This window comes from Ictidomys tridecemlineatus, chromosome 5 (assembly GCF_052094955.1).
Source record: "Ictidomys tridecemlineatus isolate mIctTri1 chromosome 5, mIctTri1.hap1, whole genome shotgun sequence".
In the NCBI taxonomy this organism is placed as follows: domain Eukaryota; kingdom Metazoa; phylum Chordata; class Mammalia; order Rodentia; family Sciuridae; genus Ictidomys; species Ictidomys tridecemlineatus.
In genome coordinates, this window is record NC_135481.1 from 84465034 (window position 1) to 84479660 (window position 14627).

At 35.8% G+C, this 14627-nt stretch overlaps 1 protein-coding gene across 7 annotated transcripts in view; it reads left to right on the forward strand.

The window, feature by feature from the left end:
- Prkd1 (protein kinase D1) overlaps positions 1–14627 on the forward strand; it is a 304195-nt gene that overhangs the window by 260568 nt on the left and 29000 nt on the right. For all 7 annotated transcript variants that reach the window (XR_013439051.1, XR_013439049.1, XR_013439050.1 and 4 more), the window contains one exon: positions 849–955. Coding sequence is in view for 4 of the 7 variants with exons in the window: in XM_078050270.1 (XP_077906396.1) it covers positions 849–955 (107 nt within the window). In the remaining 3 variants the exon portion in view is untranslated. The remainder of the gene's footprint in view (positions 1–848; positions 956–14627) is intronic.

Consider the following 14627-nt stretch of genomic DNA (forward strand, 5'->3'; position numbering starts at 1 on the left):
GGTGAGAGCAGGATGAATGAAGGAACAGTAAACTTACCACAAATGACGAAATAATAGAATTCCAAATTGTCTGTGTGGAGCCAAAACTTGTAAGTAATTAGATCTGTTTTCCATTTTCATCTTACATTTTCAGATCCAGTTAATGCTCCTATTATCTGTACTTACTGTATTTTAGTGGTGTAGAAATTCAGAGCTTGGGGTACCCCAGAGACACCCTCCTAAAATGTTAGTCGTGAGAATTAAAGGGGTTGATGTCTTTAAAGGGCCAATCATATGGTGATGATCACTAACGATTTTTGGTGTGCATTGTTATCTGGGCTCCTCATTTATGTGTCTTCTTCCTTTTGAGCCTCTCAACAGTGTTACCATTGAAGATGAGGAAATTCAGAAAGATTAAGTAATTTCCTGATGATCACACAGTTAGTGAATGACAGAGTCAAGACTCTCAAGCTTTCCCTATGACATACATCAGGACTTTAAAATTATACTTTCTTAGAAGAGCATTTTTGCTGGTGCTTTGAATATTTTCTGCGTTAAGTAGATCAACATCCTATTTCTTAAATCATAGATTTTTATGAGAAAATGTGAGACAGTTGATATAAAGTTTTTCATGCCCCACTTCTTGTGTGCTCTAAACTGTGGCCAACTGTAACACACATAACTTATTTTTGAATAATGGAACTAAGAAATGAAATCTTGATGGATATGTAAGTCAGAGTACTTCAGAAATGTTAATTTATTCAGTGAAACATTTTTATCCCTTCTATAAATGTGCTTGTAACTTTGGGTGTTTTTTAGTAGAGATGATATTTAATAACATGCTAATGTTTCTCATTTTTATTTTAAAGGAAAACATCGTAAAACGGGAAGAGATGTGGCTATTAAAATCATTGACAAATTAAGATTTCCCACAAAACAAGAAAGCCAGCTTCGAAATGAGGTTGCGATTCTACAGGTACTTCTTTGATTCTCATTTGAGGGCTATAAAGTTCCCTCCTTCACTTTCATAAAGCAAAGTCACCTGGGGCATAGATATTTAAGAGCACTTTAAAAGAACTGAAAAGGGAGATCAAGTATCAGACTCCTGGCTGAGTAGTATCTTTCTTGAAATTAGGCATCAGTTGTCCCTTTTTATGTATTTAATTCTAGGTTTTAATGTTATTAGTATTCATTAAATGGTCATGTTTCAGCATTTGTTCATAGTGGACATGCTGAGACCATTTGTTATATATTACAAATGACCTTGTCTTCATAAAGATTCCTCCTTTCTGCTGTGATAATTACATGAATCGGGCTTATAACTGTCAGTATATCAGGTATGAAAGATATGTCCAAGAATCAGATCTTCTTGATTTTATTAATGTCCATTTTATCTCTCCATGTAGGCATTCATTTGCTAATGGGCATGTCACTTAATTCCTCAATAATAACAGTTCTTTTTTCTTTTGAAACCAGAATTTGTTGATAAAACTTTTTAAAATTTTATTTACATAGTAATATATTTATTTATATAGAAAACTGAGTAGTTTGCTAAATGTTGTCAATGTAGCTATCCTGTTGTATACACAATTTAGATTATTGATGAATACTATTTTTATAACTGTCTTTTTACTATGAAAGATGATCTTAATTTCTAAATCACAATTTTATTAGACAATTTTTATTTCAAATATTGCCAACAAAGCAAAACAAATTGTATTTCTTCATTTATTGTTTTATTTAATAGCCATTTATTGTGTTACATACAATAAATTTAAAAGGTATGGTTTCTACCCTAAAGGAGCTTATGTATACAGAAAACCAAATCATGACTTCTGTACATAGAAAAAATAATGTAGGCTTTTTGGGGGCTCAGAATTTCTAAAAAAAATTTTCATGCTTTTGGGCAGCCAATGTAACACAATTTTCATTTTACATTTTCAGGTTCGGTTAATGCTACTATATTTTGTGTTCTCTGTTCACAATGTTGTCTGTTCTTATGAGAAAGAAGATAAACATAAATCTTAAGATGCCAGTTCGTGGATTTGTGGCTTAGCACTTGCTAATCAGTTACCAAAAAGAAACTTTTAAAAAATTATTTTTAGGGGCTAGGGTTGTGGCTCAGTGGCAGAGTACTTGTCTAGCATGTGTGAGGCACTGGGTTCGATCCTCAGCACCACATATAAGTAAATAAAAAATAAAGCTACATCAACAACTAAAAAAAATTTAAAAAATATTCCCCATTTGGCAAAGAACATCTGAAAATTGGTAAATGATATCATTCCAAACCTGCCCCTTCTCTTCCAATCTCCATCTCATGTGATCTCCTGAGGCAGATTCCTTTGCAGAAAAAAAACCCTCCAGATTTAGCATGCATGTGCACAAGACACAAGGGATTTCATAGTTAAAAGCTATGTCTTTCCACGTTTTATTGCAGAAGACTTACCAGATGTTGAGGGTCTAATTTGCTGTATCTCGGCCTTTTACTCATCTTCTGAGTCAATGCTAACTGTAGTCAAGGAGAAAAATACAATATACCTGAGCATTGTCTCCTATCTTATTTTCCTAAACATTAGATACAAACAATTCAGAGGCAGTAAGTAGACACATGAAATAATTTTCATTATGATGTGGTTTTCTTAAAGAATTTAGTTAGATTGAAAGCCAAATTCTTGCTCTTGAGCTTATGAAGAGATTGAACAATTTTCATATTATAGAAAGTTACTTATTATAGAAAGTCACTACTTAACCTCATTATCCCTAATAATTTTTGGCTTCATCCTTGAAACTAGTATTTAATAAGTTCTTATCTTGAGCTAGGTTCAGTACATACACATGAACAAAGAAACAAAAGTCTTTGCTGTCATGGGTCCTTAAATTTTATCACTCTGTTATGCCTTTGTTTGGATGTTGGCAACATATTTATATATTGAATTTTTTAATCTAATAGCCCATAAAATCATTCATTTTAGTGTTTGCTAACTTACGTAAGATATCAGGTTTGGTAATTCATACTTTGTCATAAAAACCGCCAATTGTTTCAAGATGTGTTCATCAAAAATAGGAAACTCATCATGTCTTCCATATGAAATCAAAACCAAAAATCATTTAAACCTTTTTCCCATTGTCAGATATGTTACCTTCTCAGGAAGGATTTTAAATTCATTATCCAGATGCTGAGGTTCAAACTAACATCACTTGAGTTTTTGCTCACATCTCACTACTACATATGTGAACACTATTCTGTTACTCTATATAAAGCTATGGTCCATGCAGACCTGCTCTCCCACCCCTTTCCTGGTACTGCTATTACTCTATTCCATTTTGGGTTTTTTTTTTTCAATAGCACTTATCATTTTCTAACCTATTATACAATTTTGTTTATTTTTTGTTGGTTCTTTTTAGTTATGTATGATAGAATCCATTTTGACATAATTATACAAGCATGGAATATATCTTGTTCTAATTCAGATCCCAGTACCTCTCCTTCCCCTTCCTTCTCCCCACCCCCTGCTCCCTTCCTTCTCTTGATCTTTCTGCCATTGACCTACCCATAGTTGTTCTTTTTTAAAATTAATTTCTTGTGGATGTACAAGATGGAAAGATTCACTGTGTGTATTCATATATGTACAAAACCCTGCTTTTCCCTCCATTCCCCCTTGTCTAATCTAATACATATCTATTCTTCCCCTCACAGTGCCCCCACGTATTGTGGATTAGCTTTCACATATCAGAGAAAACATCTGATCTTTGTTTTGGGGGGATTGGCTTATTTCACTTAGCATGATAGCCTCCAGATCCATGCATTTGCTGGCAAATGTCATAAATTCATTCTTCTTTATAGCTGAGCAATATTTCATTGTGCATATAGGCCATATTTTCTTTATCCATTCCTCTATTGAAGAGTACCTAGATTGGCTCCATAGCTTAGCTATTGTGAATTGAGTTGCTATAAATATTGATGTGACTGCATCACTATAGTATGCTGATTTTAAATCCTCTGGATACATACGAAGAGTGGGATAACTAGGTCAAATGGTGGTTCCATGCCAAGTTTTTTGAGGAATTTCTATACTACATTTCAGAGTGACCACACCAATTTGCAGTCCCACCAGCAATGTATGAGTGTATACTTTTCCCCGCATCCCACCAACATTTATTGTTATTTATATTCTTGATAATTGCTATTCTGACTGGAGAGAATGAAATCTCATTGTAGTTTTAATTTGGATTTCTATAATTGCTAGAGATGTTGAATATTTTTTCATATATTTGTTGACTTATATTTCTTCTTTAGAGAGGTGTCTATTTAGTTCCTTTGCTCGTTATGGACCGGGTCATTTGTTTATTTGTTTGTTTTGTGGAGGGTTTTTTTGGTGTCAATTTTTTTTTTTTAGTTCTTTCTATATCCTAGAAATTAAGGCCTTATCAGAGGTGCAGGTGGCAATCAATCTTTCTTTATATATTTAATTTTTTCCTTTGCTTTAAATAAACTTTTTAATTTGATACTCTCCCCTTTATTAATTTTTTATTTGACTTTTTACTCTTGAGGAGTCTTTAAGAAAGTCAATTCCTGAGCTGATGTGTTGGCATGTTTGGCCTACATTTTCTTCTAGTAGGTTCAGTGTTTCTGGTCTAATTCCTAGGTCTTATCATCCACTTTGAGTTGTTTTGTGCAGTGTGAGAGATAGGGGTTAAATTTCATTTTACTGCATATAGATTTCCCAGCACCATTTGTTGAAGAGGCTGTCTTTTTTCCAATGTATGTTTTTGGCACCTTTATCTAGTATGAGATAACTGTATTTATGTGGGTTTGTCTCTGTGTCTTCTATTGTATTAAATTGGTCTTCATGCTTGATTTAGTGTCAATATCCAAGGTAAGGACTTCTACAATGGAAACTACAGAACACTGAAGAAAGAAATTTAAGAAGATCTTAAGAGATGGAATGACCTCCCATGTTCTTGGATAGGCAGAATTCATATTGTCAAAATGTCCATAATGAGCTATTATTAGCTCAGTGGCTAGACCGCTTGCTTAGCATATGTGAGGCACTGGGTTCTATCATCAGCACCACATAAAAAACTAAATTAAATAAAGGTATTGTGTCCATCTATAACTAATTTTTTTTAAAAAATGCCCATCGTATCAAAAGTGCTATACAGATTCAATGCAGTTCTCCTCAAAATTCCAAAGCTGTCTTCACAGAACTGTCATGAAATTCACTTGGAAAAATAAGAGACCTAGAATAGCCAAAGCAATCTTTAATGAGAAAAGCAAAGCAGGAGGTGTTACAATACCAGACCTTAAATTATGGAATTTTATTCAGCATATTTTCTGTAGGTTCTTTGCCCTACTCCCAATTTATTTTTTTTTAATTTTTATTATTGGTTGTTCAAAACATTGCATAGTTCTTGACATATCATATTTCATACATTTGATTCCTACTCCCAATTTAAACCCTACCACTATATAAAAATCAACATGGCAGGGCTGGGGTCATGCCTCAGGAGTAGAGCACTTGCCTAGCACATGTGAGTCACTGGGTTCAATCCTCGGCACTACATAAAAAATAAAAAATGAACAAATAAAATAAAGGTATTGTGGGCTGGGGATGTGGCTCAAGCGGTAGTGCGCTCGCCTGGCAAGCATGCGGCCCAGGTTCGATCCTCAGCACCACATACAAACAAAGATGTTGTGTCCGCCGAAAACTAAAAAATAAATATTAAAAATTCTCTCTCTCTCTCTCTCTCTCTCTCTCTCTCTCTCTCTCTCTCTCTCACTCTCTAAAAAAAAATAAAGGTATTGTGTCCATATAAAAAAATCACCATGGCAGATATCATTGTTTTGTTCACTAGTGAATCTCTAATATCAGAAATTATTTCTGTCATGTATTAGGTACTTAATAACTATTTGTTGAATAATTAATTAAATCATACAAAATACTATCCTATTGCATAAGATACCCTTCATTATATCTTACCAGCAAAAGGTTAGACTACATTTGCTACTAATGGTTAATTGTTTGACTAATTGAGAAGGATTATGTATGGATTGTTTTGCAAAACTCTTCTCCGTGCATTTTATATTTTTTATTAAAAGATTAACTTTTGGGATCTGAAAAGATAGATTGGTAATGCAGATAGGAGTGGGGGTTGGAATTTCAACTCACCAACTCTGTGATTTATTCCTAAAAAGTATCATAATCAAAGTCAGTGGAATGGAAAGGAAGATGAATATCTTTCTTTCACTGTCAAAGTGGATGACCTCACTCTGAGAATGAGTTTTAAGTCTGTGTGAATCATTTAGAGGAAAGAAGGGACAAGTCCAGGCAGATAGTTGGAGGAGTTGGCAGGGAAGGTAAGCACAAGGTACAGCGAGGAGGGAGATTTAAAAAGGAACAACTGATCAGTGCTAATAAGATTAGTCCAGTGGGAGAAATTAAAAAAAAATAGGACAGTCATATTGTTATGTCTTGAGGTCATTCCTTAATATAGCTCTTGAGATCTAACATTTCATAGGCACTCCTTCTCATATTCTACCCTTAGGACATCTCCACTGTTGTGCCACTCATTGCAACCAACAATCTACTTAAAACCAAACATTTAATACTAATGTCTTTCTCTGCAAGATATGGTCTCCCTAACTTTGTCAATTCCAGTTTCCTAGGCAAGAACACTTTCCCCTCAATTAGTGAAAATATTAGGATTTTCATTAATACATGCAAAGCACTTCTTACTTTAAGTGAAGAAATTGCGGGGCTGGGGATGTGGCTCAAGCGGTAGCGTGCTGGCCTGGCATGCGTGCGGCCCGGGTTCGATCCTCAGCACCACATACAAACAAAGATGTTGTGTCCGCCAAATACTAAAAAATAAATATTAAATTCTCTCACTCTTTCTTTAAAAAAAAAAAAAAAAAAAAAAGACTTAAGGAAAAAAAAAAAAAAAAAAAAAAAAAGAAATTGCTAGACTTCTGGACCTCATAAAATGATTGAAATTCATTAAGATATTTATAATCTCTTTGGATAATCAGAAATAATGAGCAAGCCAGAATGGCTATAGAAACACAGTGAACAGACCACAGATTACATGCAGCCACAACATTGGCATAAGGAAGAGCTTCAAAGGGGACGGAGGTATTGGAGAAATTGAAAGATTCATAGGCTGTATACCTAAAGAAATGGCAGAAAGAACCAGCACCTCAGTAAAATAAATATTCTCTAAGAATCCGTAGAAAACTTTTAATCATTTTAGAACTGTGGTCTTTGATTTTCTTCACATGCTCTCAAAAAGAATTCTAAAAACTTTATATTCACTTCTATATTTTGAAGTCGATATCTGGAACTATTTTGTCAAAAGTTTAGACTTTTCGCCAGATGTGGTGGCACACGCCTATAATCCCAATGTCTTGGGAGGCTGAGGCAGGAGGATTGTAGGTTCAAAGCCAGCCTCAGCAGAATTGAGGTGCTAAGCAACTCAGTGAAACCCTGTCTTTAAGTAAAATACAAAATAGGGCTGGGGATGTGGCTCAGTGGTTGAGTTCAATTGCTGGTACCCCACCCCTCCCAAAAAGAAGTTTAAAGAGTTTTGACTTTCTAGTGTATTAAAATATTAGTATTTGAAATTAATGCTGTTAAATCACTCCTTTACATGTATATGTTCCTGGAATGAGGCTGAATGTTCCTTAGCACAATGCCTGGCCCCTCTAGACACTTAGTGAATATTTGTTAAATGAATTATGTAGCCACCAATAAGGAGTCAGGGTGATACACAACTTTGCAGAGCATGGCAATAAAAGAATAAAATATTTCTTACCTTCATTCCCTTTTGTCCAGAAAAAAGCGATTTGTCTTCACAGAGCAAGCTTAAAAGTGTATTCTCTGGTTGTTCAAGCGTAGGTGGGGAGGAGATAATCACAAGAGAGAACCAGAGAAAAACATCACAAAATGTGGGTGGGAAAATGAAAAAAAATTCAAAACTGGTGTTTTTATTTAATCAAGAAGAAATCAATTAGTTTTCTAGAGGAAAAAATGTGCAAAATGTGGGTACTTTTTGTAGTGTGTGTTGAGAGGTTAGTTTATACTTCCCTTTCATCTAATCTGTTTATTATGTTTCTTCAAATATATCTTCTTCATATTTGTTTGCATAAAGAATTTTCATGAAATAATAATAATAATAATTATTATTATTATTATTTTGATATTAGGGATTGAATCCAGAGGCACTGTACCACTGAGCCATATCCCCAGACCTTTTTAGTTTTTAGCTTAAAGGAAAGAGTCTCTTTAGGTTGCTGAGGGTCTCATTGAGTTGCTGAGGCTGGCTTTGACTTTTGATACTCCTGCCTCAGCCTCTGAAGTCCTGGGATTACAGGTATGCACCACTATACCCAGATTCATGTAATTCTTTAGAAAGAAATATTTTGCATCTGTAAGTTAATCTTGTTGTCAACTCCATGTTCCAAAAAATGAAGCCTATAAATTAGGCAATACATAGTCAAATACAGAGAAAAATAGAAAAGAAACATCCCATAAGAAAAAAAAAATAATTTAGAAAGTTTCCCAAATGTTAGGTCACAAACAAGTCTGTCACAGTGAAAACCTAGTTTCCAGGTTCCAGATTCCAAGTAAAAACTTTTCCATTTTTCAGTAAACCTTTTTCAAAATTGATTTTTTAAAATTATGGACTAGAAACCATGGTTGGTGTGCTTGCTTCACGGGAGTATTTGGGAAATTCAATGAATAATATATAAAATATTTTTTAATCGGTATTTCCCAACATATTTTTGAAAGAGCATACACAGTGTTGTGAGCTCCCTCATAGAAGGAAAGGGAAGAAGTTGACAGAGTTGGGAATATATGTGCTATGTCTAGATCATCCACATCTTGGAAGTGAACATACACTTTCACTTATGAAAGATTTAGAGAAGTTCCATAATTAAGATCTTATTTCATTTTGAGAATATGCCATTAATAAGCTAATTTTGCCACGGAATCCTATACAAATGTAAGACAGTATAATTTGACCTTTTGGAATATCATGTTCTGTCTTCTGTTCCTGTTCAGGAGACCTATCTATTTACTCCAGTTCCTGTTGTGCATTCTATGCCTACACAGAGAGTTTAACCTGGTAATAGAATGTTTTGCTTTCTGGAGTGCTGGCTGACTTCTAAATATAGAAGTTGGTCTACAGTGATACAATTTATTAAAAATTACACTTTGGACTTATGTGTTCATGTCTCCAGCCAGGTAGGTGAACAGAAAATAAACCATGTGCATTCATTTCTGTGCATCCAGTATAAAATATTAAAAAAAAGGTATTTGATTGATTTTCCATTTTCTTTAGGATAAAATAGCTTGGTATTGTACAAAGTCTTATTTCTTTATTAAAACAAGCCATACTTTCTTTCCTGTCTTTCCCCTAAACACAAACCCAGTATTGGCATGAATAAAAGAGGGGCATAGTTCATGGATGGAATGTTTACTAAAACTGGTTTTTAAAAATACCAAATAGTGTGATTGCTGGATCATATAGTAAAATATATATATATATATATATATATATATATATATATATATATATGAAGTACAGAAGTATCTTCCAAAGTGGCTGCTTCATTTTGCATTTTCAGCAACATTGAATTCGAGCTCTTTAATTTCTGTCTTTGTAGGCTTTGCTGCTGCTTCTCAAATATTACATCTATTTGCCAAAATTCCTCTTTAAATTCTAGCCTAGTTTGGGTGTTAGGGGGTGTGTACTGTCATGTGTACAAGATCCTTGCTGGGTGAGGGACTTTCTTGAGTTTTGTGATAAAAATCTCATTTCCCTTGTCTCCCCCCAAAATTAAAGTTTCAGCAAAATTCAGTCATATACAAATGTTAGTGCCAACCATACCCCTGAGTATGATCTCAGATGATAGACTGAAGACATCTAGTTTTTGTTGTTTGGGTCAGTTTTAATTGTAGAGAATTTTTAAAGACTATTTTTCTAAAAGCAGTTTAAGGTTAGCAGGAACAGAGAATTTCCAAATACCTGCTGCCTTCACCTCCTCACTTAATAAGTATCTTCCACCAGAGTGGACCATTTGTTACAACTGACATAATCACCATAAATCCATAGTTTGCATTAGGTTTGCTTTGACTATAAATTGAGTGGATTTAAACATGTGTAATAACATGTATCCATCATTGTAGTGTCTATCATACAGAGTATTTTCACTGCCCTAGAAGTCCTCTGTGCTTCACTTGTTCATCCTTCTCTCTTTCCCAAATTCAGGCAACCACAGAAATTTTTACTGTGTTCATAGTTTTGCCTTTTCCAGAGTATCACATATTGAAATTACACCGTATGTATTTTTTTCAGATTGCGTTTTTTCCATTTAGTAATAGATGTTTAGGTTTCTTCCATGTCTTTTCATGGCTTGGTAGCTCATTTCTTTTCAGGGCTGAATAATATTCCATTGTCTGGATGTACCAGAATTTATATATTCATCTACAGAAGGACATCTTGGTTGCTCCCAAGTTTTGGCAATTATGAATAAGCTTGTTTTAAGCCTTCAAATGCAGGCTTTTCTGTGAACGTAAATTTCTAATACCTTTGAGTAAATACCAAATAGTGTGATTGCTGGATCATATAGTAAAAAAAAAAAAATATATATATATATATATATATATATATATATATGAAGTACAGAAGTATCTTCCAAAGTGGCTGCTTCATTTTGCATTTTCAGCAACACTGAATGAGAGCTTCTGTTTTTGCATGCCCACGCCAGCATGACAATGTATGTTATCAGTGTTCAGGATTTAGGCAGTTCTAATCAGTATGTAGTAGCATCTTATTGTTTTATTCCCATTTCTCTGATGCTGTATGATGTGGAGCGTCTTTCTATGTGTTTACTTGCTATCTGTATTTCTACTTTATTGGATGGCACAGATTTACCTTTACAAGTCCCTACTTGGTGCCATGAGTCTAACAGAGCTAATGCTTGGTACTTACTACCTGACTATAGGTGGCAAGGCTGACAAGGTCCCTTGGTGTCTCCCTCCTCCATACCACCTTTACTACCAGTATCTTGACTGGTATAAGTCTTTCCTAGTGGAATATCCATCCCTAGAATATTTTCAGGAATGAGAGAACTAAGCATCAAATATGGATTAATTGTCTTCCCTTTGTTTATAAAGAACCAGTAAATAGTGAGTTCCGGGTGAGTCTCTGGACATACTCTATAGACCTTATTGTGGTGCAACTGTACCCCTGCCCCTCATCATGGGGTGTGAGGGGTGTGTCCACCTAAATAACCTACAAAACAGGAGCACAGAAATTCCTCACCCTCCCCTGTAGGGGGAGCAGAGGAGAAAGGATGGAACTGTTATTTAGGCATAAGTTCCATCCCTAAGGATACTGAGATGCATTAGGTGATTTAGCTTTTCACTGAGGATGCTGGTACAAAGCAAATCATGCCCCATCAGGTTTTTGTTGTTGTTGTTGTTGTTGTTATTTTAACTAGTTTCTTAATTCTTTTTTCTCTTTCATTTTTATCTGTCCTTATTTTGTATCAGGATTTGTGACAAAGCCCTGTCCCTACCACATTCAGTCTCTCCCTGGTCAGCAGTAAACATCATAAACATCCTGACAGTTGAGTTTAGGAGAAAGGGAGAAGGGCTATTTCATTCTCAAGGTGGAGGTATAAGTTTTTATTTCATTCTGGCTATTAAAATGGTTTGGTCAGGTCCTTGAAGGACCTGCGTGTAAATGGCTTATTGCATGTTCAGTTCATGCAGAAAACCCTGGGCTTCCTCAGTGCTTTTCCTTGGGGATCCTTCTCCTGACAGATGCTGTTCATTTGGCCATGCGGCTCTCATTCCTAAAATGATATAATCTAGAAGGGAATGATTTCCTTGGATATGGCGGTCATTATTTAGGTGCCACCTAAGGACTGGGTAAGTGATAATAGTACTCATTTTCTCAGCTTCACTTTCCCCAGAGAAATGCAATTTCTTTCTGTGGCCCAGAGTCATACCATCCAGGCATTCGGATTCTCATAAGGCAGTTGTTTAAAAGTTTTTGCACTATGTAGCAATTCTGCAGCAGTATAATCCTGAATAGTTGTACTTTCCTGAACAAAAGTATCCACCTCCTGCATCTGAATATTTTGTGCCCTTGCTTTAAATTGCAATAATGATGGAGAGAAAAAGCAAGGCTCATAGGCAAGAGATCCCTTATCCTCTATCATTTCAATCTCTGCCTCTTCCACACTACCCTTCTCCCAAGGATTTCATTTCTTTGCATCCCATCTGATCTCAAGATAAAAGATAATAGCTTGCACCTGTTTTCTCTTCCAGTTCTTTTCCCCAGCCACACAGAGTAGCAATCTAGGGTTTCAAACTTGGCATCTCAGTTTCTACTTTTTTAACCAGGTTAAAGGCTAAGTGAAAGGTAGAGAGATAAAGATCTCTTTCACGTTATAACTGTGCTTCTAATTTCATTATCCTTTCACTCACAGCTATGTGGGCATTGGGAGCCAATGGAACTGCTCACAAAAACACCACCCCAATGTAGTGGTAAGATGCCACCCTTTCTTACCACAGTGCTCTAAATCCATTGATCTTGGGATCTGCCATTGCTTACTTACCAGAATTTAACATACAGGCCTCCCCTCCCCATACAAAGATAGATGGCTGTCCCCAAGATTTCCTCCTTGCATATTTTCTTTCCCTTTTCCATTTCCTGGCCATCTCACCAGTTATTTCAGAACAATCCACTGTGTAAGAACCAGACCCAATGCCTTGAGACCAAAGAAAAGAGAAAGATCCAAGATTGTGCAGAACACATATTGGTTTTTTGCAAAGGGGAGGTTACTGATGGCCATGTAATCCTGGGTGGCAGCAAAATCAAGTAAATTCCTGCATTTTGTGTCAGAAGGAGGGGAATGGTGAGTGGTTTGGATCTGAAAAGGCCCTCAAAGTCCAGTGTGTTCAGAGATGGGGCTTTGGGGAAGTGATGAGGCTCTGACTTCAACAGTGGATTAATCCATTGGTGGCAGAATGGACTACTGGGTGGTGGGAACTTGTTGGAGGAAGTAGGTCACTAGGGGCATGACCTGGAAGGACTTATTGTCTCTCTGGCATCTCGCTCTCAAGCACTCATTCTCTCTAGCACTTCCTCTCCCCCCCCCCCACTCCTTTTCTCCACTTCCTGGCTGCCATGAGCTGAGCAGCCTTTCTCTGCCATGCCATTCTACCATGATGTTTCTGCAAAGGAGTTATCTGACCTTAGACTAAAACCTCTAAAACTATAAGCCAAAATTGATTTTTTTTTCCTTTTGGTGTTTTTGTGAGGTATTTTAGTCACATGACACAAAGCTGACTAACATGATTTGTTAGGTCAAAAGAGACTTCATCTAAGCCAGAATATACCTGGTTTATCTTAAGCTAATATCAAAGAGTCAGGTACATTTCCGGCATAAGGGTCCAGTTGTAAGGCTCCATACCATTGTGATGGTTTGTTCTACTCATAATATACTGGGGAAAATGCAGGAAACTCTGAATAGTGTTAATCTGGAGTAAGCCTGGCCTTTACAACTCAATATGGCTATAGTCATGTCAAGCTGAATCTGCATTTTTAATCTTCCTAAATAGGTATTTTCTTCCAATCAAAGATATATTGAAACAAACAAACAAACAAAACAACAACAACAAAAAAAAACAACAGAGAATGAAAAACTAAATGTGTCAGCATTGGTAAAATATTGATAATCATTGAAGTTAGGTGATATGTATATGGACTTCTTTACATTTTTTTCACTTGATTTTTGAGTAGATTAGAATATGTTCACTTATAAATAAATAATATAAATAATAAAATTTATTACAAGTGTTTTTTGACTCTTTCCTTCAGTTCCAAAAAGCAAAAAAAATCTCTTATTCTTGTTCTAGAATTGAGGGATGTGGTAGGCAGACCAAATAATGGAGGCTTTGTATGCTGTGGTATGTATGGTGCCCCACAGATATACATATCTAGTCCACAGAACCAATAAATATGTTATCATAGGTGGCAAAGGGACTTTGCAGATGTAAGTCAGGATATAGATCTTAAATTTAAAAAATGAGTTGGCATTTTCCAGGTAAGTCTAATCTAATCCTATGACTCCTTAAAAGCAGATCTCTTTTTCCTGCTGGAAGAAGCCATGGGAGTTTTGAAATTCAAGGACTCAGCACACAGTAGCTGGGCAGAAGATGGATGGGCAACATGACAAGGAATTCAGGCAGTGTCAGGGAGCTGAAAGAGTCCCTTCACTCACAGCCAGCCAGGAAACAGGGACTTCATCTCTGCAGTCCAAATAACTGGATTATGTCAGCAACCTAAATGATCTTGGAAGCAAATTCTCCCTCAGAGCCTACAAATAAGAGAACAGCTTGCCAACAGCTTGATTTCTGCTTAGGAAAACCATATCAGAGAAAACAGCTGAGTTCACCAGACTGTTGACCCACATCTGTAAGATAATAAATGTGTGTTGTTTTTAATAAGTGCACACAAACAGCAAGGAGAAAAATGGGGCATGACAAATGAGGCTGTACATGTTTGTGGCAGGTTGTACTTAATCTGGTGTAGTCTCCGTCAGGCGAAAGGCCAAAGAATGTTTTCTTCCC